Raw genomic sequence first — 25,663 nt, forward strand, 5'->3', positions numbered from 1 at the left:
TTTAGTAGGTTTAAATACAATATTCTGTATGTGTGTGAGATTAAAGGTATAACCCAGGCTTGTACACTAAAACTGGTTTAATCACAACAGTTCCTAACTACACAGTAAAGATTATAGTTGAAGTCATTCACATGTAGGTGATAGCAAAATGAAATTTCTGACCCAACATAAGCCTTGGTCCTCGGTCTGAGTCTGGCCTATATACTTCCACATCTGGGCAGATTCTCTGTGTGTTTGCCAACACTGGTCCAGATGTGGAAGTAATATCTAGAAGTAATAGTAGGGCCAGATGCGGGTTGTGGAACCGGGCACATACTGGGCCAGAGGTAAACAAACATGTGGCCCTACTGTGGGCCTGATTTATATGTGTTTGCTGTCTTTCCAGTAAGCAACAGCATGCAACATGCCGTGTGTTCGGTGACCCTTTTTACATAGGCAAGCACCAACTCAGCAATTCAGCTATGTACTACTCTAACCATGAAAATATTGACCAGACTGAAACTTACCTTGTGCTGTCTGTCTTTCCTGCTCTCTGTCTGGACATCCTCACCTTTCTCCTTCCTGTCTGAACAAGTTCTAGGATTATTCTTCTGAACTGACACTAAGCATATCAAATGTGCAGTATAGAGGAAAAATATCTAAAATCTCTTCTATGTTAATCTTCAACATATTTACCATTAACTGACAATGACACATTGACAATGTAGAATCCTGTATTTTCCCACCTCAGTGTTGTTAATCTTCCTGGTTCCTCCTCTGGACTGTAGCTGAAGCTCAGAGATGCAGGAACTTCAGTCTGAAGAGCCGTAACTTTTATTTACTGACAAACAGCCTAAAGTGAACAAATATTACGCTGCTACATTCACAGCTGCACTGCTAACTGCTAACTAACAAGCTAACTCTCTGCTGCCTCACCCCTCTCTCTCTCTCTCTCTCTCACACACACACACATAACCTCTGTCCTGATCTCTTCCTGAAAGCAGCTGTTCTCCTCCTGTAACAATATTCTGTCTCAAACTTCTCAAACTCACAGCAGATCTCACACACAGATGACAAATCTGTGTCATTTGTTCGTTTTCTTGCTGCTGCTGCCTCTTAACAGTTAATGCGCAGGTTCAGTTTCTACACACGTCTGCCTGGGTGTAATATCATTCAGCTGATGTCAGTACAGTAGAAGCTGAGCCAAGGACAGCTTGCCGAGCACACTTTGGTTCTAGCTGATCACCAGTCAGATCACAGGATTATCCTCAATGCGCATGCGCAGGCTTCCAAATTAAGCTGCTCTCCTCTTTGTTTGCCAGCTCCAGCCTTTGTTAACGGGACACGGTCAGTGGTGCAGGTACAGGTACAGCGGCTGGAGGGTAACCTGGATCGCTTCAACTTCAGTATCAATCTATCTGATGTCTATTTTTAGCTTTAACTGGGCGAGCACTGCTTGTCTTGCTGCCCTGACGGCATACCACTGACGTGAACGCTGCACCACAGATATGACTTAAACCTACCTAATGAAGATGAAAATAGGTGATGGTGCAGGGGTCATGCATTTGAATCGCAGAAACATATATCTAACATTTCTATATAACTGAGAGGACACTGAGGTGTAGCAGTGTGTGTCTCCTTTTAGTCAAACAGATGGTTCTGGACCCCTGGGGAACAACATGCATGTAACACTGAAATAGTACTAAACTCATTAGGGCAGAGAGGACTTGTATCTATAGAGGCTTTTTGTCACTCTGGCAAAAATCTGGCTGTAATTTGTTGTCATCTGCAAGAGTGGTCATGTGTGTAGACATCAGAAGTGGTGATCCCCTCTCCCCAGCTGACAGATGTTACACCATGAGGAAGTTACACCCAGCCAAACAAGATCCGAAACTGGTCGGTTTCACCTGCAATAACTCTTTTTAGCCACTTGGGGGCAGTGGAAACAAATTGTGAACACGACACTGACATCGCATCAGTTCTAGGTTGATGTGGCAAATATTTGTATATTTACACATCCAGCAGTTATAAACCAATGTTCTAATTGATTAGGAGTTATATTTATATTTATGTCCCTCTGGTTTGCTCCCTCACTTTTAGCTCTGTGTTTGGTCTCCACCAGCCCCTGAGGAAAACATCTGGCTCTTTCGATGATAAATGCTCCACTATGTTCACCAGCTGCTCTCTGACTGTGTCTGTCTGCTGTTTGCTGCAGAGCAGGTGCAGGACAGTGGGTTGTCAGAGCTGTTTCTCTGAAAAGAGCTGCCTGAGTATTGATTATAGCTGCTTTAAAAATATTTAAAGGGAGACTTATATACGCACCAGTTTACACTCCACTGTATTTTGGACTTGCATGTAGAGGTGACAGATTGGTTACACTCTGTCACAGGTTTGATTCCAGTAGAGGCCATGTATGTAAACACATAGAAACACAATCATGTGAAGGCTGTGTACTCAGTGTGTCACGTTAACGTTCACAACAGACTTGTGTAAGGTGCATCTGTGCATGTGTCTCTCCATCCATCCATAAAGCTGGAAGTGCAGAAACAGCACTACACTTCTGCCTGAGTAGCTACTCAGCGTTGCCGTGGCAACAGCATCACCTCTTCTCTCGCCTGCTGAGGCTCTTTTTATAATGTCTCTCGGCATCCTCTCCTTCTCTCAGTTTAATTCACTTCCTTTTAGTTTGAATGGCTGCTTTCTTGGCACAAACCAGGCGACATGATAAAACGACATCATTCTATTCAGAACAGTTTGGAAAATAATACTTTATTTTTTCTCATTTCGTATTTCAGCAACATAAAGCTCTCTGGTCAACACATGACAAACATTTGAAGACGTGCCACCATCATGCAGGAAAAACCAAAAAAATAAGAACTGAATCAAAAACTGCAGGAATGGTCCTTTAAATTTACGTTTACTGCCAAAACAGCCCACAGACCCTTTTAGAAAAATATTCTGTTAGCTTTAGTATCAACATAATAATCATACATAAAGGTGTAATTTTTCAAATTTCTATATTCTTACATGACATCTTTGTTAATGTTGCGTTTACTGTCTGAACTGGTCCTCAGCTGTCATGTAAAGCAACAAAATCTATCAATATAATTATTATTTATAATCAGGAATTACATCCTTTGTGAGCCAGTCTCAGAGGGCAAATAAAATCATTTATTGGAATAAGTGTTGAATTAGCATGAGATAAGAGCTGAACAGAAAATATAAATAAATAAGTAACAGCCTTTTACTGTGAGTTACCAGTGAAGTGAGTCAGGAGTCAGCTGTCACATTGGGTAAATACCTGTTAATCACCTTATTTATGTAGATGACATATGGATTATCTGCCCCTCAGCAGCGTCTTTCCATCTGAGCAGATTTAAATCATTTAAATGATATTTAGCTCAGTGAAACCAAAATTCATTGCTTTCATTTTCTGCATCGTGGTTTTACCTTTCCTGGACCACAGCCTCTTATCACACAAGGTTAATGGTAATTTGCAATAAGTCGATTCCACTAACTACCCCGGTGATGTAATTATGAATGTGATGACAGCTCAATCCAGAACACCAGACTCCTTCCCTGTACATCAGAGGGCTGTTAACCCGACAGACTTGTGAGGGAAGCTGCTCTTCTCAGGGCCTGTTGCTCCCTGACCTCATCTCTGGTGTTGATACACAAAACCTGCTCTAGGCAACAATGTGTTTAAAGCTCCACATTTTAACTTCTCCTGTGGTTTATTTAAAGCGTTGATCTCCATCAGAAGATATATCTGTGGTTTTAAGAACCAAAAACCATCTCAGTGTAGTTTTACATCTCCTCTCTCAGGCTTCTCTCTGGTCAGTGACTTCTTCCAGGTAATCAGATATAAATATAGCAGATTTCAGGTAGAGAAACCAAATCCTGCAAGGTTGGATGTTGGGTCCAGGTGGGCGGGGATTGGGGCGTGACTGAGAGCAGTGACTGCTTTGTTGTGACATCACAAAGTTCCAGAAGTCCTGACGGCTGGTTTTAAGGCTCAGTTTCTGAATACAGGCTGTGTGCATTTCTCTGTGGACTGAGGCTTTGATACTTTCACAGTATTAATACAGAACCTAGACCTGCTTTATAATCACAAACACATGGACATCTGCCTTTAGACTATGTGGAGCTTTAATGTTCACCTGGCCTGCCTGGTGTAAAACTACTGAGCTGTTTGTTGTCAGATGCAGATGCTTCTGCTGCTTTAATGAGAAAGTCCTGTCACAGATTAGTGCAGAATAAAATCATGCAGCTGTTATGCAGCTGCTCCATGAGGCAATACACATGATGTTTTTATGGTTTATCTTATCTCGTCTGTACACATGTATTGTTTGTATTTGGCTACTGTTGTAGATTGTGTATAATCTATGCAATCACTGCAAATCTATTTTGTTGCTCTGTTCACATCTATTGCACGTCTCCTTGAGGTCTTCCCTGTCTGACTGAAGGCTCAGCGACAGAGTAGCTGCTTCTCACACTTGTGATCCTTTGTCATATAAATGAAGTTTGGCTTGACTGCTGTTGGTTCTATGGGCCAGACGTGCCTTTAATAATGTATTACTATTATTAGGCAATTATTATTTCACATCATTGTAAAGAAATCATGTTTCATTCATTAGGACAGTCACATCCTCTCCGTGCTCGTCCCGCAGCTCTGTGCAGTGGTGACAGTCAGAGGGACTCCAGGGCTCCTCCCCCTCGCATCGTCATCCTCATCATCATAACACGGAAGCAGCAGACGGACGGAGGGGCCGGGGCAGACACGGGGGGAGGTTCAGACAGGTGAAAACGGGGTAAAAGACAAACGGCGCGGGTATCGGTGGACATCGGTGCGGAGGTAGAGGCGAGCAGGTGAGCGCAGACGCAGCATCATGGCGCTGATCCCGTCGCAGGTCCTCCGGGTCGCCATCCTGCTCTCCTACTGCTCCATCCTCTGCCACTACAAGGCTCTGGACATGCCGGCGCACCAGACCTACGGCGGCAGCTGGAAGTTCCTCACCTTCATCGACCTGGTAAGACCTCCCGCTCCCCGGGGGCCGGGCCCGGTCCCGGTCCCGGGGGCCGGTCCCGGTCCCGCTCCCGGTCCCGGTCCCGGCCCCCCCGGTGAGTTAGCTTAGCCGCACGAGCTGCAGAGTCGTTATATTGAAGCGCTCGTTCGTCGCTTCCGCTTCCTCGCGCTCTTTGTTCCGGAGGAAACCGCGGACCGTGGACCGGGACCGGTACCGGGGGGGGCCGTGTCTGGAGCCCCGGGGGGCTGCGTGGGGCGCCCGGTGCACCGGAACAGGTGTCGTGGTTCAAACTGCTCCTCTGCGCGGGGGCGCGCCGCGCGTACACCGCTGCAGCCAGCTGGGGCCTGGAGGGAAGTTGTCAGGAGGGGGGAGCGTTGAGGGTTTAAATATTTTAGGCATTTTGCTAAAGAGAGGTTTATGTTTTCCCACTCCTCCGGATTTAAGCCTGTTGTTGCAGGATTTGCTGTTTTAAAGACAAAACTACGGTGGCCCGGAGATCTCAATGCAACTTAAAACACACAGACAAAACACAAACAGGTTCAGAAAACACTGTCATAACACATGTGCTGCAAATTGTGACAACAACCAAATACACAAACACACTGCAGATACTCACAACACCACGGAAGTGTTTCCATGACAACAAAAAGTGAGGAACCTGGCTCCGAAGCACGTGTTGTTCAATTCTTTGTGCACTGACATCCATGAAGTGCATCTCAGCCAGGTTCATCACTCTTTAGTGTCCCCTGGAAACACTTTCATTGTGCTGTAGTATGCCACAACAACAACAATGATAATAAAGAAATCTCCATGAAAAGTGCTTTCTTACTATGTGGGATTATTTATTCCAGCACTCCTGGTTCAGGAGGTATAATCCCATACATTCTCCCATAGACAATGTAAAGTGACTCACAGTTGAGGCTCTTCTGCAGCTTGGATCCTCATGAACCTGTCCCGGTTAAATCGTTAGGAAAAAATGTAAGAACTGCGTCAGAAAGTATCTGGTTCTTTGACAGAGAGTTGAAGGTTTAAGCTTGTGCACATGGTCGACGTTAACTATGACTGTGACATAAACATCATACTGAGGTTTAGAAAATAAACAGTGCAGAAGCTTGTAACATTGATTCTGACGTGAAATTAAATTAAGGAGTTTACACAAAAACTGGGAGAAGACACAAACGCACACAGCTCCCATTCACACAAAACAATGCATTCATGCAAACGTTCACAAAGAGGCTGTTCTGTTAGCATGTGAGCTTTAGCAACGACCTCACAGGGAGCGTTAGCCATGAGACGGCTGGGACAACACACCAAAGCACCGTTAATGGGAATTTCTTTTGTTTTCAGCAGTTATTTCTCCTTGGGGTATTTTTCTTTCAGCATTATGAGGCGTTCAGAGTTATTAAACGTTACCACAAGCAGCCTGGTGTACAGTTCCCCGTATTTTCTTCAGCCTGTAGGTGGCTGGACATGAGGGCTAACGGCTCTGATCCTGGTCAGCTGCTCGACCTTCACAACGTTTGATTACAGCACAGCTGGCCAGTAAGTGCTAACGCTAGCCATTAGCAGAAATACAAGTAAATGATAACCTGCTGCTGCTGACAGTCGACTGTGGGGATAACGGACAGAATACATGTCTTTTGGAGAAGACTTGATTATTCTTCACCCTGTGATAGAAACACAAGGATCTGGTTTTTGGTCCAGAAAAGTTTTTGTTGAAGGCTGTAAAGTGCAAAAAAACCCAAAAAACAAAACAAAACAAAAACCCACAAATAGCAACAGTAACAATAACAATAACAATAGTTGTACATAATACAACTGTTGTACTTGTATATTTATTAGTAGTAATGACAGTACCTCATATGTATCTAATAAAATATTGATTAATAATTGGCCCAAAAGGCTAATAAACATCATTATAGTTTACTAAGCAGTGTTTCAGTTAAGGCCTTTTTAAAGGAAAAATAATCCCCACTCAAATGCATACCTGTGTGTGTGTGTGTGTGTGTGTGAGCGTGAGAAATAGCTGTGTCATATTTTCCACATTAGACCTCTCCTCCTGGTTAACTGTGCTTTTAATGACCTGTACACACCAGCAGCCAGGAAACACACACGCCTACAACATCTGGCTCTTAATCGTGCGTGTGTGTGTGTTAGTGCATGTGCAACATGAAACCCTGCATATTGTTGCTGCACTGACACGATTGCTTTTAGATCCATTTCACAAATAGTTGGGAGAAGAGACAGAGTGTTGTTAGCGTTCAGAGCCTCATCGCTAGCCAAGTTCTCATAGAGAGCCATTATCTAAGTAGCAGGCAAGCTACGTTAGACAAGGTAGCAGGGTTAATTTTGATGATAGGATGAAGCATAGCATGAAACACACACACACACACACACACACACACACACACACACACAATTGAATGTGAACTGGCATCTGATAGCTTTAAAATGCCTCCAACATCCACCCATTCCTTCACCCACTGGGTTTCACTGGATACTCCCACAGGGAAAGGAGGGGTGGAGAGGAGGAGAGATGGGTGTGTGCATCCTCTCCATCTTGCTCTGGAAAAGAAGGTCAGATCCATCACTGTGAGCATATTGATAGGAGTGTTTCATTACGCAGAGATGGAGGTGAAAACACTGAGCTGGTTTCCCTCTCACCACAGTCCACTCAACGCCCTGCAGCCCCCCTCAGAGTCTTATCTTAGTGCAGTGTGGAACAGATTGAACTCCTGAGGTAGGAGCTTAATCGTCCAATATTTAAATCTCCACCCAGTCTAAAGGTAGATGTCCATGTGTTTGTGATTATAAAGCAGGTCTAGGTTCTATATTAATACTGTGAAAGTATCAAAGCCTCAGTCCACAGAGAAATGCACACAGCCTGTATTCAGAAACTGAGCCTTAAAACCAGCCGTCTGGACTTCTGGAACTTTGTGATGTCACAACAAGACAACATGGCTCAGATCCTCTCCTCTGATTGGCTGACTGACCTGTTGTTACTAGAGCTCCAGAGAGAAGCCTGAGAGAGGAGATGTAAAACTACACTGAGATGGTTTTTGGTTCTTAAAACCACAAATATATCTTCTGATGGAGATCAACACTTCAGATAAAACACTGGAGAAGTTAAAATATGGAGCTTTAAACACATTGTTGCTGCATGTGGAGCTTAAGAGTTGACTACAGAACAGTATTGTATTCGGACAGAAGTCTTCTCATCTATCTGCACACGAACACACAGTGGTGGTTATATTTCCACTCAGCTCATCAACAGGTTTGATTATATGAGCAGCAATCATAATTAGAGATATTTGACGGTAACTTTTCAGTTGATTCTTTAAAATATGAGTCTTTTTTAGTCATCCTTACATCTCATTAAAATACAGTTTAAAAGAAAAGTAACACTGGTGCCACTGGTGATGACCCCCGAGTCTCTTCCCCTTTTATTCAAACGTGGATGAGGTTATGTGTTCGTGACATTTACAGCAGCTACAATATGTGCAGCCTTCAGACAGAAGTGCTGGTTTAACACGAGAAGTCAAGTACAGGATGTGTTTGGCATTCAAGTGCTTTAAGTTTGAGATCGCTGTTGCTAGGTGATGGGCGATAAAATGGAAACTGCCTTGCTCCCTTGTAAAGGTGGCAGAGGTTTTTGTGTTTGTTAGATTTCAGCATTAAAGGTCCCATATTCTCTCTCTCTCTCTCTCTCTCTCTCTCTCTCTCTCTCTCTCTCTCTCTCTCTCTGTGTGTGTGTGTCTGCAGGTGATCCAGGCGGTGTTTTTCGGAGTGTGCGTCCTGATCGATGTGTCCAGTCTGCTGACTAAAGGAGGCGACAGCAGGGAGCAGGAGCGGCAGCTGAGGAAGCTGATTGGCCTGAGGGACTGGATGATGGCTGTGCTGGCCTTCCCTGTCGGAGCGGTGAGCTGGATGGATGCATACAACCAAACACACACACACACACCTAGACACACAATAGCCTGGGGAAGGATGAGCCTGGCTTGCAGGAATCAAAGGCTTGAGTAATATGTTTGCAGTATAATCAGCTCTCTCTCTCTCTCTCTCTCTCTCTCTCTCTCACCTTGTCCTACCACCTCTCCAGCTCTCCTTTCCTCTGAGGGACGCTGACAGCAGTTTTCTACAACCCCCTACTTATGCAAACATTTAGGGTCAAATGGCCTAAATGTTGCTTTGAGATGGCAGAAGTCCCAAAAACACAGTCAGTTTTGAAAATCCTCGTCCTCTCCCTGATTAAATCATGATACATTAGACAAGCAGCTTTTTATTTAGACTTTTTTCAAGTTCATCACACGGTGCAGTTAGCCAGAGGCTGTCTCTGAGAGCTTTACTTAACAACAATAAACTATTCAACGGCATCTCTGAGTTACATAAAAGGTCAGTCGAGGGGCCGTCCACAAACAAACATGCTGCTCTATTAATCTAGTCATTTCATAGTCTAAACAGATCATTGGTTATTGGAAGAAAACATTAGACAGATTCATTAGAAATGATAATAATCACCAATAAAACTGGACCTTCTCAACACTGGACACATTTGAGCTGTGTAGTTCAGATCTGATAAACTTGCAGCTGTTTACACTGATTATGCAACAACTTAACTCCCCAGATAGTAAAATAAATCCGGCCCAGACCTGGGCCACATGCTGGTTTTCTTCTGGCCCAGTTTACACCTGGTTCCACGGCCCCAGTCTGGCCCATATACTGCACAGTTGTAAGATGCTACTTCCACATCTGGACTAGTTCTGGTGCACACACAGCCAGAATGGAGACGTAGTGCCAACACAGTGTCTGAGTGTGGACCTCCAGCAGCTCAGTTCAGTTTCACTGTGAATGAACACGGTGGAGGAAAAGGTGTGGAGTCCTCCTCTGTGGCTTCAGACGGCCAGACAGTGACCTCTGCTGCTCAGGCTGTTCTCACAACGTTGGCAGGCTCTGCTCACATGGTCTTTAATACACACACACACACACACACACACACACACACACACACACACACACACACACACACACACACACTCTTTTCTTCAAGATTTCAGTTGGCGAGCTGCCCTGTAGCTCCGGCACTGAGGAACCTGTCTGACAGCAACCATATCCTAAGTTTCCAGACACACACACACACACACACACACATACACACTCACACACACACACAGTCATGAATATGCATACTCTACACCCACAGACACTAATCACACACAGTTGATAGCTAACCGCCCCGAGCAACCTCAGTGCCAGTTAGCTCGCTGGCACGGTGGATGCTACGACACACATCCTCTCTGTTTGACACACACACACCTACAGACGCACTCAGCTGGCATGGTGCCGTGGGTTGGACACAGAGTTCAGTTTACACACAGTACAATGGACATGATTATCACCACAGCTAATGTCTGGAAACCTAGTCTGACTGATATGGACAGAGTGTGTGTGTGTGTGTGTGTGTGTGTGTGTGTGTCTCTGTGTGTGTGTGTGTTTGCCTGCATATGTGTGTAGCTCAGCTTGTTTGTGCATGAGAGTGCAGGTGCATATATTACACTTTTATATGTGCGTGCATGTCCATATGGGCATCTGCTTTAATGCATAGCAGGGTGGAAAATAGAGAGTGTGTGTGTGTGTGTGTGTGTGTGTGTGTGTGTGTTTCCTGCCACCACTGGCCTGTTGAAAGCAGAGAACATGCTGGTCAGGGTACAATGGGGGGACAGGTTGGTTCAGATGCCTCTAACTGGAACCCAGATGACGGGCAGGTAATTCCACCCCCGTCCTGCATAACATGGTCTGGCCCGGGTCCAGACCACCTGCTGGAGATACATTAGACCAAAGTTTGTTAGCTTATGGTGCATTCAGGATATGTGGGACAGACTGTCAACCGTCAGGATGTTCTGGGTGAACACCGGGGGCTCAAAATACTGTTTGTCCTTAAAAACGAGAATAAATGTCAGTAGCCATGCTAGTGGGTTTGTGATGCTATAATGGTCTTTACATAAAGAAACAACATTATTGGATGATTTTAAAATAGAGAGACGACTTTGATCTTTGCTGCTGGTGGAGGGAAGATCTACTTAAATTAGACACATTTTCAAGCTTTGGTTTGTTAACTTTAGTTTGAGATTAATGTCAATATTAGCATTAAATGAGCTTCATGTAAGGTTTGCTGTTGCTACATAGCTAATGTTAGCACAAATAGCTGTTTACTTATCAGTCCAGAAGAAATGTTGTGAGTTCAGTATCTGAGTATCATTCTCTCCATCACGTCTTTTCTTCTACTGAAGTTAGCATGCTAACCAGCTAGCCCTGACCTGTCTCTTCACTTTCCGATACCGAGTCACTGTAGCCTCCAATCTGCCCTGTAGACATAGCTGCTCAGAGTATTAAAACCTCTTGTATAATAAAGACAATGATGGCTGAAGCACTTGTCAAGTGACAGTCACCACCACCTGCTCCTAGCAAGAAACCATGTTTGGCGGCAGAGAGAGCTCCTTGAATGTCTTATGTTAACATGCTAACATTTAGGACTGCCCCCTTGACATCAATGATTCTCATCCTCAGTTGAATTTCATTTTGTAAGTCGACTCGCTGCAGATTTTGATCTGAATATTAATATTGTCTGAATATTACTGAATATTTTCTGAGCATTAAGAAAAATGAAAATGTAATTGTGCACAATAAAAAGCAAGAACCAGAAGCATGCAACAAATTAAAAGTCAAATATTTGGTAAAAACTGTCGACTTAGACCTGACAGGTTCAGGGCCAGTCCCACTAATGTTAGCACATCACATGCTAAATGTTAGCTTGTTTTCATACAAATCTTAAGGATATAACATTTAGCATGTTGCCGTGATGAGACTTGATAACATTTTGTTAGCATGTTAGCTTTACATTTTGTCACAGACTAAAGTGTATGACAAGCAGATATTCTGACCTGCTGAAGACTAGATTACACACGGAGCTGACAAAGTGAGAAGTATTCAGCCAGTATCATTTAATATGACAAATAAAATACTGTGTGCAAAACTGTCTGTAGAAATTTTCCTTTTTGTATAATTTCACTTGGTTTTGTTGATTCACCACAGTTGTGTATTTCAGTGTTTTTGTGCAGCTGCATTAATATGTGTTGTATGAAGACTGATGTGCACTGTTTGCTGACTTTGTGTTTTTGTTTTTTCTGTCTGTCTCTTAAGTTTGTGGTCTTCACATTCTGGACTCTGTACCTGTACGACAGAGAACTGGTCTACCCCAAACTACTGGACAACTTCATTCCTCAGTGGCTCAACCACGGCATGGTGAGTTGATTTTTCTGTTTAATTCACTGATCAGAGAACATGAACTCGCTGCCCGAGGATGGTTTCAACACAGGCGTCGTCTCCACTGATGTAATGGCCTCACTGACCCGTCATCAGGAGAAACTGGTCACTGCCTGACTTCTGTGCAGCATGCAGGTTGGTGCAGTGATGAAGAGTGAGCTGAGGCTGAAGGCAGAGCTCTTGATTTACCAGTCGATGTATGTTCCTACCCTCACTGCCCTGCAGTTGGTAGGGACAGACAGAATTAGAGTGCAAATATAATATAATAATTAACTTTAATTTGAGGATCATGCCTCATTGTGATTAAAAATCTCTTTTCCATGAATCTCTTGGCCAAGATACGAGCGTCAACACGGAGCACTGACATTACAAAACATGTAGGTCAGACTTATACAAAATGACATAATGATGTGGTTGAAATCAGAAGCATAATGTAAACTTGATAAACTAACAGCAGCTAGAACAGCATTTTAAAACAGATACGCAACAAATACATTAAAGCTCCATGTTTTAACTTCTCCTGTGTTTTATCTGAAGTGTTGATCTCCATCAGAAGAAATATTTGTGGTTTAAGAACCAAAAACCATCTCAGTGTAGTTTTACATCTCCTCTCTCAGGCTTCTCTCTGGAGCTCTAGTAACAACAGGTCAGTCAGCCAATCAGAAGAGAGGATCTGAGCCTCTCTTCTGATTGGCTGACTGTTTTCTGAGTGATCCAATGAAAATATAGCAGATTTCAGGAAAACACTCAGAGAAACCAAATCCTGCAAGGTTGGATGGTGGGTCCAGGTGGGCGGGACATGGGGCGTGGCTTAGGGTGGTGACTGCTTTGTTGTGACATCACAAAGTTCCAGAAGTCCTGACGGCTGGTTTTAAGGCTCAGTGTCTGAATACAGGCTGTGTGCATTTCTCTGTGGACTGAGGCTTTGATACTTTCACAGTATTAATATAGAACCTAGACCTGCTTTATAATCAAAAATACATGGACATCTACCTTTAGACTTTTAAAAGCTTTAAAAGTCCTTTTATGAATACAAACTGGGAGGAGACCCTGGGGCAGACCCACTGTTGGGGATTATATTGTATAGTCCTGCACTGGTTCAGTTTTGCAGAACCTCAGCATCTGAAGCTACTCAGTATTTATCAGTCCCAGATGTGACATTATTTTCATCTCTTTTCTTAATTTTTAGTTTTTTTTCTCCTGTTTTTCACTCATGAGTTTTCTGCATCTAATTAAATTTGACCTGCATTAATAAATATACATATATGTACACATTACATGCAGTTGGTCAGGTCATGGATCGTACAGTAATATAATACAGATATAACATAATACAGTCTGTTGTTGGATCAGTGGCACTAAACTGACTGATGGATTCTTATATTAGAGTTCAACATGGCAGGACATGTCCTGCTTGGATCATTACTCGTATCAGTGGATCATAAACTCCATAAATCACTTATCTTATCAGTGGTCAGAGTCGGTGCTGGTGAACCTCTGGATTTGAATAGAGCCATTCGCGGGTCGTTGGCTTTGATTTGCCATCTAGAGGAAGTCGGTTTAATCTAATGTTTAGACAGTGACTGACACACACTGCACGCCGTGTCGCCTGACTGATAACGCCATCAGCCGTGTGTGCGTTTGAATCAGCCGGTGAGATAATCTGAACATGTTCCAGTGCACTGGCTGCAGTATGCAAAACCTCCTCATCAAACTTCCTTGAGCCAGAGCGCCGTCCACAGAGCAGTGTGAGGTGAGGAGGTGTGTGTGTGTCATGTTTTTAAAAAATGATCACTCCCACAACTCTACTTTGAAATTGAAAGAGACAAAGACAGCTTGTGTGTCTGTTTGGTGTCTCTCCTTGTGCTCCAGGAGGTGATGTAATAGCTGAGTGGTTGCTATGGCGCTGTCGCCAAGGACCAAAACAACCAGAACACCACCAACGACCATTTGTGTGTGTGTGTGTGTGAGCAAGAGAGGCAGAAAACGTGAGGAGCTTTGTGCATGTGTGCCTATGATACTGTGTGTGTGATGGGAGAGACACAGAGTGTGTGTGTGTGTGTGTGTGTGTGTGTGTGTGTGTCCAGTGGTTGTAAATATTTTGCGGTATTCCATGGTATCGCTGTTGTTTGTTTATACTGGCTGCCACGGCAACCATGTTGCCATTCCCATTGGAGGAGGGAGGGGTCGAGTGATGCAGAGCGAATGAGGAGAAAGATGCAGTACTTTAATAATGTGTTGAGCAGTGCTGCCAGTGGAGTAATTGAAGTGCACAAGCAGAAGATTGACTGCAGACTTGTTGCTCTGCTATTATCTACTTATGCACTTGATTTAATTCATTCACACAAATAGAAAATGTATTAACTCGCATTCTTTATTTCCTCAAACAGCTGCTGTCCCTTTAGTTGTTTGGTTATGCAGCTAATCAGACCAAAGCAGGTCTAGGTTCTATATTAACACTGTGAAAGTATCAAAGCCTCAGTCCACAGAGAAATGCACACAGCCTGTATTCAGAAACTGAGCCTTAAAACCAGCCGTCAGGACTTCTGGAACTTTGTGATGTCACAACAAGAGGCTCAGAGCCTCTCTTCTGATTGGCTGACAGACCTGTTGTTGCCTGAGAGAGGAGATGTAATGTGTGATGGATATCAACACGTCAAATAAAACACTGAAGAGGTTAAAATATGGAGCTTTAAAAGCTTTTCAGCCTCCATTGTAGCAGTGAAGTGCTTTAAGGTGCAGCACCAATGATGGCCACTAGATGGCCCCTTTAAGATCCACCGAAACAGTCTCAAGTCTCAACAAACTTCCAAAACTTCCAAAAAGTCACACAAAATCATTGTGAAAGAGCAAGAAACAATGAGGCGGAGCGGGCTACAGTAAATGACAGAGCTTTATCTGGTCACCCAGTGATTCCCAACCTTTTCTCTGAGAGGCCTTTAAACACACAGCGATATATTCTGCCCTTTGCACCTCCGTCACAGCTTATCTATGAATCTGAGCAGTGTTTATTTTAGTTTATTCAACAGGGACAATGCAATTTAACATAGTTCCAATACAAAGCATGAAACAGAGAGTTTATAGCTGCTGCCAGTTTTCAACTCTGTCCCTAGTTGGTCTTTTACATGTACAGTGTTACAGATTCATCATCATAAAACCACAGCACATTACAAACTTGAAAGTAGAGTAACAAACTATATTAAAATGCATTGTGATGTGCAGTCTGAGAAGAGACGACAACAACAGCAGAAACAACGCCGAGCTGAGAGGTGAATATACAGTATGTCTGTTTCCCAGGATGGAATCAAAGATCATGGAAAAGTCTGAAAAATGAACATTAATTCCAGGTAGAAAATAGTTTATTAATTCATGTGATGACGGTCATCATCCCTTCAGATGTCGTATTGTTGGTGTTTGTACTTGAGTCTAAAGCCTCTTTGTCGAAGCTGTCTCTGGTTCTGTGAGACTCAGGGGTGGGGTTCCCTTCTGTTCAGAGTTGGTTACCAAGAGAAAAACACTGGTCAAAACAAAAACGCAACTTTGACCATTTGTATTTTTGTAGTTACACAAACTGAATGAGTTATCGTCTCGTCTCGTCCTCACAAGTACAACAGATCGTTTCTGTTTGTGTGTCTGTATCACTGTCTGTGAGCGTGTGTGTGTTGGTTAGTCTGACGCCAGTGACCTGTGAGACACACTCACACACACACACACACACACACACACACACACACACACACACACAAAGTCTCTCTTTTCTCTGTAGTTTTGTTATTAAAGCTCTGCTGGCTGATTATCAGCTGTTCGTTCACATCTGGTGAATCACTGTTGGGTTTGAGTACATTCTCACACACACACACACACACACACACACACACACACACACACACACACACACACACACACACACTCACACTCACTCACTCTCACACACACACCCATCAGCATCCTCACTTAACCTTCATCTCTTCTTCTATATGTATTGTCATCACTCTGTGTTTGTGCCAATGTGACAACTTGTAATTTTTATTTATATTATTATTATTATGGTATTTATTTATTTATGTTTTTATGTGATGTGCTTAACACTTAACATGAACATTTTTAACCAGGATCCCTCACATGTGTGACCATGATGCTCAGTCGTCTCCAGTGGACAAACTTTTCACTGTTTCTGAATCTTTTCTGTCCTGACGTATCTTGTTACACATCAGTCGACATATATGCAGATATACTGTTTTATATTATGGCCCATTTTTATCAGTTTTTGCTCTAAGCAACATGTACAGTTAAGATTTCCAAGTATAATTGTTGTTAGTGCTGTACAAACAAAAACTAATGATGACAGGCCTGTGTCTCTCTCATGTTAAATGGCTTTAGTGCTCAGGGTTACTCAAGTTCACACTCCGGGGGTGTTCTCTGCAGAAAGTGGAGCAGGACTGTCCCTCTGTGACATGATAATCTCCTTAAGTCAGAAAACCGTTGAGAAAAATGTCAACAGGAGACTTTTCATTTGATTTTCAGGGTTCAAGTGGAGGTCACTTTAAAAAGCTGTATCAGTGCAGTGGTGCAGGACAGAGCGACAAGTTCTGTATTAAACCCTGAAGCACCCACCACTGGAGGCGTCTTTATAATCTTGTGTAAAAACCACAGAAGTTTATTTCTGATTCTAGTGAAGATACAAACGTTTCCAAAGATGGAAATGTCACAATGACACGCCTCTGCAGAAAGCTTTTAATTTGAAACTGGAGACAGAAGAGTCCGGTGGTAGATTTAGCAGTCACTCTGCTTGCCCGCCTGTAATGGGGGCTCACCACCACGACAAATCCCAGAGGGCTGCTGCACCCGTGGACCATCAAAAATCCGTAAAGTCTTTACCAGCCGGTCAGTCTGTCCACCGAGCCCCCGTGTGCCTGTCAGCACGCCTGTTCTGGACTGAGCTCACTGCACTGAGCCGACCTGAGTCCTGATTCAACGTACTGAAAATTAAAAACCATAGTCCCTTGGTTAGCTTCTATTTTATTTTTTGTAACTGTATTTTCTTTGACCAGGTTTCGGGATTTTTCTGTGGTAGACCGATTAATGATAAAACGATAACCTAGAGTTCAGTAGCGGGGGTAAACTTTGAGCAGAACGACCAACATAAATAAGGTTTGTGACGACACATGACGTTTCGACACAGACACAAGCCCTGGACCTGCGTTCATGTCATGAGGGTGATGAAGATGAAGATGAAGGTGTGTGTGTGGTAAACGAGTTAATCCTGTGAGGGTTTAAAATACTGTAGCACATAGGACATTATATCATGACAATAGTGCGTTATCACGTTGAACGCTGGACTTTGGCTGATGTCAGGCGTCCGTGTTTGATTTGATCTCAGTCAGCTGTTTCGGAGCTTCCCAGCTGGAGTTACGACACTTTGACGTCAACGTTATTTATGAGTCAGAGCCTCATAATAATGATAACTGCGACAGGACATGAAAGCCCTGTCAAAGTCCAGTGGGAGCAGGGCTGTATTACCTCAGTCAGCTGTTTCCATAGGTCTGATCAGCCGACCAGCTGACCAGCATCAGGAGCCTCTGGGGTGAGTTTAGTCAGGAAGAGCTGATGCAGCCGACGGTGGCTCAGATTCTCTTTCCTCAGTTAATTGTTTTAATAAGATTTAGAGTAAAGCAACGTTCAGGTCAGTTCCACTGCGTCCGTAAGTCTGCTTCTGATGCATCAGTTTCAGTTGTTAGATCGACAGTGGAAAATGTTTGACCCCGTGACCCCACCCTCAGCCATATGACCCCACCCACCCCCAGCTATGTATCTCTGCGTGAAAGAGTTTGTCCCGTTTTTAGCCCCAGACCACAGGATCAAACCACCACTGTTAGCTGAAGAGGGGGGATTTTCCACAGAGGCAGAAAGCTGGCTGCTGGAGCGAAACCGCAAACCTCGGGCTGGGGGGGGACAACAGAGAGAGAGACCTAGAAACAGAAATAGAGAGAGAGAGGGACAGCGAGAATAAAGGGAGTATTATTTACGAGCGGCAAGTCCTCTCAACAGAGACTAAACTTAAACACGACCAGGAGACTGGAATTCCACTGAGGCACTCTGGGTAAAACTGCAGCGTCAGGACGTGTGTGTGTGTGTGTGCGTGTGTGTGTGTGTGTGTGTGTGTGCGTGTGTGTGTGTGTGTGCGCAGTGTAATGATGGGAGGGAAACCTAGAATTTAAGACCCCAGGGGAGAGAGCTATTCTGTCCTGATGTTGTTTGCTCGTACTCGGCCTCTTCTCTCGGATTTTTTCAAACAAGCTGATCACTCACAGTCACACAATGGCCGCCTCCCGTTGTGGAAAGATTTCAGTGTTTTCCTGCAGATTTTCTTCTTCTGACACAAAATTTAAACCCAACATTGGACACAGAATCTCTGCTCAGAGACCAAGACAAGTGAAATCCTTTTAAAGCTCCACCCAGTCTAAAGGTAGATGTCCATGTGTTTGTGATTATACAGCAGGTCTAGGTTCTATATTAATACTGTGACAGTATGAAAGCCTCAGTCCACAGAGAAATGCACACAGCCTGTATTCAGACACTGAGCCTTAAAACCAGCCGTCAGGACTTCTGGAACTTTGTGATGTCACAACAAAGCAGTCACTGCCCTCAGCCACGCCCCAAGCCCCGCCCACCTGGATCCAAAACACAGGAGAAGTTGAAATATGGACTAATATCTATTCGACAAAAGGGTCAAATTCTTGAGGAGTTGTTTGAAGCTGTGGTCATCAGCTGGTTTACATGAGAACCACAGTTTGATGTAAAACAGCCTGAGCTTCGCCGTGTCTCCTCGGTGTCGTCACCTCTGACTCCTCCTCCTCCAGCTGACTGCTGTGAGGTCACGTCTCAGGAAGGAACAACAGGAAAGTCAGTTTGAGCCACGTTAGCCCACTGATGTTAACGAGTCAGTGGAGACTCAGTGGAACATGCTGAACGCTCTGTGAGTGCAGCTCCTCAGGTGTGAGGCTGATCTTCTCTGTGATAGGTCGTTGGAGAGTGGAGATGGTTCAGGTCTGAACTGCAGGTCGGGACGGTCACTTGTCCTTTCCTGTGTCTCTACACACATGTAGCCCGTCACAGCTGCAGCTCTATGCCTCTCTCTCTCTCTCTCTGACTGAGTGACAGCTGGTCTGCATTAGTGTGTTAAACCCACAGACGGGCCTTTCACCACCTGCTCGTATTATGTGTTGGACGATGTTGAGGAGACGATGTCACAGTGGAAGCAAATGAGCTGAATCTAGTTTCTTTGTCTGAGGTCTAATAGAAGAAAACCCTGGATTATAACCAGCACTGACCCAAACCATTTACACCTCCTGTAGCCCACAGCATCAAACCATACAGTTTCCATCATCATCATCATCATCATCATCATCATCATCATCATCATCATCATCATCGGTCTGGGATCAATTAAAGGATGGAAGAATCCCAGTCGTTGTTTTCCTCTCTGGTACAGAACAAGGCTGAGCTGCAGACTAAAGAGTTCAGCAGCCTGACTTCACCCAGGGTGAACAGCCTGACACACACACACACACACACACACACACACACACACACACACACACACACACACTGATCTACAGCTGTGCTCCTGAGAGTGCAAATGAGGTAAGAGGTCTCAACTCTGCTGAGACAATTATGCCTGTTGTGTGTGTGTGTGTGTGTGTGTGTGTGTGTGTGTTGGTATGTGTGTTGGTGTGTATCGGTATTTTGTATGTGAGTGCCCCCCAGTGGACAAGGACAGTAGTTTATGTAAAGGCAGATGAGTTAAATGTTGTGTGCATCAGCAGCAGAAGACGGATCCATTGAACTCCTGATGTTTGACAGGAGACAGATGTTGAAGGTGCACAGAGGACGTGACTGGTCGAGGATGTATGCAGGGGTGTGGCTTCAGAAGTGCGTGCGTGTGTGTGTGTGTGTGAGAGAGAGAAAGAGCTTCACAGAAAATAGCAACACAGGCCATGACCTCCATCAGATGTGTTAGTGTGTTTAGATGCGCTCCACAGATGCTTCAAGACACACACACACACACACACACACACTCTCCTACACACACGGATATCAACACTTCAAATGAAACACAGGAAAAGCGTAATATATGGGACCTTTAAAAGCCTCTCAGCTTCCACTGTGCTTTAAGGTGCAGCACCAGAACCGACCACTAGATGGCTCCTTTAAGCTCCACACAAAAGTCTCAGCTTCTGTCTTTAAATGACACAGTTTCCCCCCGAGACCATTAAAGTTTTAACAGTGTCTCTTCTTTTAATGTGTCCTAATGAAAACCTCCATAGACTCTAATGACAGGAACATCTCTGCTTGTAAAAATTCACTTTCCCTGACCCAGAATCCAGGATCCAAACAGTTCAGAAACCAGTGGGCGGCCACAGTGTGCAACACGGATTTTTACCTTGTTTTCAAATTTATGCAGAATTTTCAGACTCATCAAACACAACACATCATGATGATATTTAATCTTTTCAACCACCTCCCTCTTCGTCTCTTTTTTCTGTCCTCAGCACACCACTGTTCTGCCCTTCATCATCATCGAGATGCGGACCACCCACCACCGGTATCCCAGCAGGTCGTGGGGTCTGGTTGCGGTGTGCTGCTTCGGCGTAGGATACATCCTCTGGTGCCTGATGCTTCCTCTTTTAAACACCACATACACTCCACTCATAGTGAACTAAATAATTATGTCAGGTTCATGTAATAAGGAAGGTGTAGTTTGGTGTAGGCGGTTCTGGTGTTCAGTTCAGTCTTTGCTAACGGTTTCTGTGGCCCCGCCCACCCAGGACGTGTTGGGTGCACCAGGTGACAGGTGTGTGGGTGTACCCGGTGCTGGAGCGCATCACCCCGCTGGCTCGAGTCGTCTTCTTCAGCGCGATGACGGCGGTGATCTGTGTCTTCTACGTGCTCGGGGAAATCCTCAACAGCTACATCTGGGACCAGCCACAGACAGGTACACAACTACACAAATACTACACATCATTTTATTCTGCATCAGATGTCTTTAACGCTGATAAATATGTAACATCTAATAATCACATCTAATGATATTTAATATCCTCTCACTGGTCGCTCCTTCTGTTTGTCATGGCAACGACAAACGTCCTTACCCCACCCCCTCCCCACTGGAGCACCCCAAGGATCGGTACTGGGGCTCCTCCTCTTTGTAATATACACCACCTCCTTGGGTCCAGTAATCCACTTGCATGGTTTCTCATTTCACTGCTGTGCAGACAACACCCAGCTGTACCTGCGGTTCCCGCCAGGAACCAACTACACCTCTGAGACTGAAATCTTCGATCAGTCTCTTCATCATGATATTGTCTGGTCTTCAATCAGCCCAAAAGGTCACAGGTCACTCTGCTATTCATCCACCTCCAGTAACTCCCCTTGACCCCGACCCAGATCCAGTCTCTGATGCTCCCTTCAGAGAGACTTCTGGGTCTGAACTCAGTCCTTCCACTGTGCTCCTCTGTCATCACCGTCCCTGCACACAGACTCTCAGTCCAGTCTGTTCTGGTCTGTGGTTCCCTGAAGGAGGATCAGAGCAGGGCCATCCCTCTCTCTCCTTAGAGAGCACCTCCTCTCCTCACTCCTCTAACACCCTGACATGTCTAACCACCTCTGACCCTGACTCTCAGGTCACTTCTGTACCTGATCTCTCTCACGTATTAAACAGATGTAGAACTGAGTCCTGAGACCAAGCTGAAGCTTCAGTGATGGTCCCTCACCTGTGAGTCGCTTTGGATAAAAGTGTCTGACAGATGAGTAAATGTAAATACGTCCTCTCTCATTCCTCTGTCAGACCGTGTGGGAAACATGGAGAGAGCAGCTGAAAAAAGTTTGGATCTCAAAGTTCGTCCATGTGTCGGTCAGTTAGAGCAGAAGAGACAAACAGAAGCAGATGAAGCATCTGTCGACCAGCCTCCTCCCTTTTCCTCACACACACACACACACAGTCTGCTGACTTTTTAAAGTTCACTCTCCCTCCTTTTTCTCTCTGTCTCTTTCTCCCAGAAAAGGTCAAAGGTGAGTGACGCTCCCTCGGCTGTGCGGGCATCACAGCCGGCTTCGGTCGGACAGAGGAGGACGAGTCGTGCCCCGCCCACCCAGGACAGCACAAGAACGAAAACAAGCGACCTCTCTGGAATTAACTTTGAACTGTATCTATAACAATAACCATAAAAACAACCGAAACATCATCAGTTAAATGTGAATAGAGAAAAAAGTGACAAATGAAGCTGAGTCATCTCTTTTTTTTTTTTTTGCTTTATGTCAAGGACAGTGATCAAAATGCACAAATATACATCTACGCAAAATAAAACAGAAACACTAACAAACTGCACACAACACACACACACAGACGCACACACACAGTGTTTGTTATATGAACTATGTAACGAAGTGAATGAATTTCTTCATGAATAATATGAACATGGTTGTTCTTCATCCTCCGGGTCACTACAAGGCCGTCACGTGTATGTCAGTACAATAATGAATAAAGTTTGAGTGGAAAGTCGTTCCTGTCAGTCAGTCAGTCCGCTCTGGATTCTGAGTGAAATCTTGACTCATAAAAACCAGAGGATCCTACGTGAGACAGGTCCACTCCAGTGTAAGGCAGGTAGGCTACACCTACCTTCATCGCCATGGTTACTATAGTAACAGTCATGTCTTGGTTAGATTTAGGAAAAGATGGTGATTTTGGTTAAAATAAGTAGCTTCCTCTTTGTTGTCATGGTTACACCAATAACAATGAACGGTCATGGATAATAGAAACAACATCAACTGCTCCTGTCACATGGGAATCGAACACCGCTCTCCTGTGTCATATTCATCCATCCACCCCAACCTCCTCCTGACGTGGACTTTGTCGCTCTATAAACTACGTCACCGCACTTTTCCCTTTGCTCCTGTCATCATTACTACGACCACTAGATGTCGCCTAGCAACAGAACCTAACTGTGGGTCATAACAACCTGCTGACAGACGACCTCTGACCTTGTTCGTTACAGAACAGTCTCTGCACCTGATAAAGAGTCTGATTAGATGAGCGTCTTCATTAGTTTGACACGTTGTGATTCTTCTGATGCTCAGTGACTCTAGAGCAGGAAATATAGCAGATTTCAGGTAAATACTCAGAAACCAAATCCTGCAAGGTTGGATGGTGGGTCCAGGTGGGCGGGGCTTGGGGTGTGGCTGAGAGCGGTGACTGCTTTGTTGTGACATCACAAAGTTCCAGAAGTCCTGACGGCTGGTTTTAAGGCTCAGTTTCTGAATACAGGCTGTGTGCATTTCTCTGTGGACTGAGGCTTTGATACTTTCACAGTATTAATATAGAACCTAGACCTGCTTTATAATCACAAACACATGGACATCTACCTTTAGACTGTGTGGAGCTTTAAAGGAACAAGAGAATGACATGAACAGTAAAATGAAGCAAAAGAAGAAACTGAGGCTTCACTGGGCATCACATCCCTCTCCGGGGATGAGCAGATGTGACTGTGAAGGTTGACAGAGTGAACCAAAAAATGTCAACACAACTTCCTGTTAAGACAAACCAAACTTATCTAAACTAATCTCCTTGTCTGCTTCCTCCTTGAACACAAGCACAGCCCTGATAAAAACAGTCAAAAGAGCTTCATTCGTCTGGCACTGTTCTCTCACCGTCACACAACGTGACATCTGATGTTACACCCCTGTTTCTAAATGTTCGGCCGTGTGTGTCTGTGTCTGTGTGACTCCTCTCACTGACGGTTCAGAGAGGAGAGTTTGACACAACACACACTGTTCATTAGCACTTAACAGCTAATTCTGCAGCGCTGTGTGTGTGTGTGTGGTCTCTTCATTAACACGTCAACTCTTCCTCTATGAGGTGACACATTAAAACATTCAGGAATTTTCTGCTCTGCATTAATTAGCATAGATCTACATGCTAACGAGCAGAGAGGAGCCGGACCACAGCACGAGGCTCAGACAGAGAACACAACACTTGTAGTTGTGATGTAACCGTCTGGGTGACACGTATGTGCTGAAGCACATGTGACCGCGTGTGTCTCCTGTTTCACATGTGATGAATTCATGTTTATTTGACTTGATTGTGTTTGGCTGTAGAAAGAGGAAGGTAAACGACAGAGTGGAAAAAAGGTTCAAACAAGAAACTGATGTGGTGAAGGAGGAAGGAAGGGAAAATAACTTGATGATGGGGAAATTAAAAGAACAAAGGAATGTTAAAAAAAGGAGGGAAAGAAAGTGAAGAACCAGTGATGTAGCACAGGAAATACAGAAGGATGTATGATGAGATGAGAAAAGAAGGAAGAAAGGATAAAAGGAGGAGGACAGGGAGGGATGATGGGGAAAAAAAAACAAGGAAAGGAAAGAAAGATGATAAAGCAAGTAAAACAGGAACAAAGGAGAAAACCAGAAAGGAAACAATGGTGTAAAAATGTAGAGAAGGACGGAGGGAAGGAAAGAAGATGAGAAATGATGGATCAAGGAAGGAAGTAAGCAGGAACAAAGAAAAGGAAGGAGGGAGGGAAGAATGAAAGACATGAAATGGGCCACTAAACGAGAGAAAGGGATGAAGAAAAAATAAACAGAAAAGGATGAAAGGTGAAGGAAGGAAGGAAATGGATGGAAGTTCTAAAACAATATGAAAGGAGGGAGGAAAGGAAACAAGTAAGAAAGAAAGGATACAGAGGGAAAGCTTGAAAAGAAAAACATTGTAAAGGAAAGAAGGAAGGAAAGGATGAAAGTGAAAAATGAACAAAGGAAGGAAGCAGGAAGGAAGTGGTGGAGGAAGGAAGGAAGGAAGGAAGGAAGGAAGTTGTCAGCTGCGAAAAGAAGGATGGGAGGAAAGAGAGAGAGAGAGAGACAGAGGGAAAGAGTTTAAAAATCCCTCTATCACTTTCTCTGAAAAACAGCAGGACCCCTGAAACACACACACACACACACACACACTCACACACACACACACTCAGCAGCTGCAAATACACACACACATGCCACAATACATGTGTGTGTGTCTGACAGGAAGTGAAACAACAGATCTGACTTGCGTCAGCGTCTGTGTGTGTGTGTTACATGAGCAGATCACTATTGTTGAGAAGCGCACGTACATACGTACGTACACACACACACACACACACACACACACACACGCTTCATTGCAGACAGGAAGTGGTGCGGTGCACTTTATATTTCCAGGTGAAGAAGAACCGAGGCCTGCGGTCATGAAGAGCCAAGATGGGCGTGACGACAACAGAGAAAACAACACAAACATCCAACGATCATCGACC

The 25,663-nt window shown here is 44.3% G+C and overlaps 1 protein-coding gene across 1 annotated transcript; it reads left to right on the forward strand.

Moving 5' to 3' along the window:
• The first annotated feature begins 4,715 nt into the window (after positions 1–4,715).
• Positions 4,716–22,887, forward strand: aig1 (androgen-induced 1 (H. sapiens)). Its single transcript, XM_071467368.1, has 6 exons — positions 4,716–5,009; positions 8,769–8,924; positions 12,204–12,305; positions 20,879–20,994; positions 21,155–21,321; positions 22,386–22,887. Exons 1-6 carry the CDS (start codon positions 4,869–4,871, stop codon positions 22,403–22,405), a joined length of 702 nt encoding a protein of 233 aa, XP_071323469.1. The 5' UTR covers positions 4,716–4,868; the 3' UTR covers positions 22,406–22,887.
• Positions 22,888–25,663: the final 2,776 nt, after the last annotated feature.

Source organism: Trachinotus anak, unplaced genomic scaffold (assembly GCF_046630095.1).
Source record: "Trachinotus anak isolate AG129_WGS33_773 ecotype Australia unplaced genomic scaffold, CSIRO_AGI_Tana_v1 ptg000031l, whole genome shotgun sequence".
Taxonomy (NCBI): Eukaryota; Metazoa; Chordata; class Actinopteri; order Carangiformes; family Carangidae; genus Trachinotus; species Trachinotus anak.

Excerpts from the sequence above, each read along its gene's own strand:
- aig1 (XM_071467368.1), top strand. The coding sequence starts at position 4,869 with ATGGCGCTGATCCCGTCGCAGGTCCTCCGGGTCGCCATCCTGCTCTCC. Across the intron at positions 5,010-8,768 it reads TCCTCACCTTCATCGACCTG|GTGATCCAGGCGGTGTTTTT; the intron begins GTAAGACCTCCC and ends GTGTGTCTGCAG. Across the intron at positions 20,995-21,154 it reads GGCGTAGGATACATCCTCTG|GACGTGTTGGGTGCACCAGG; the intron begins GTGCCTGATGCT and ends CCGCCCACCCAG.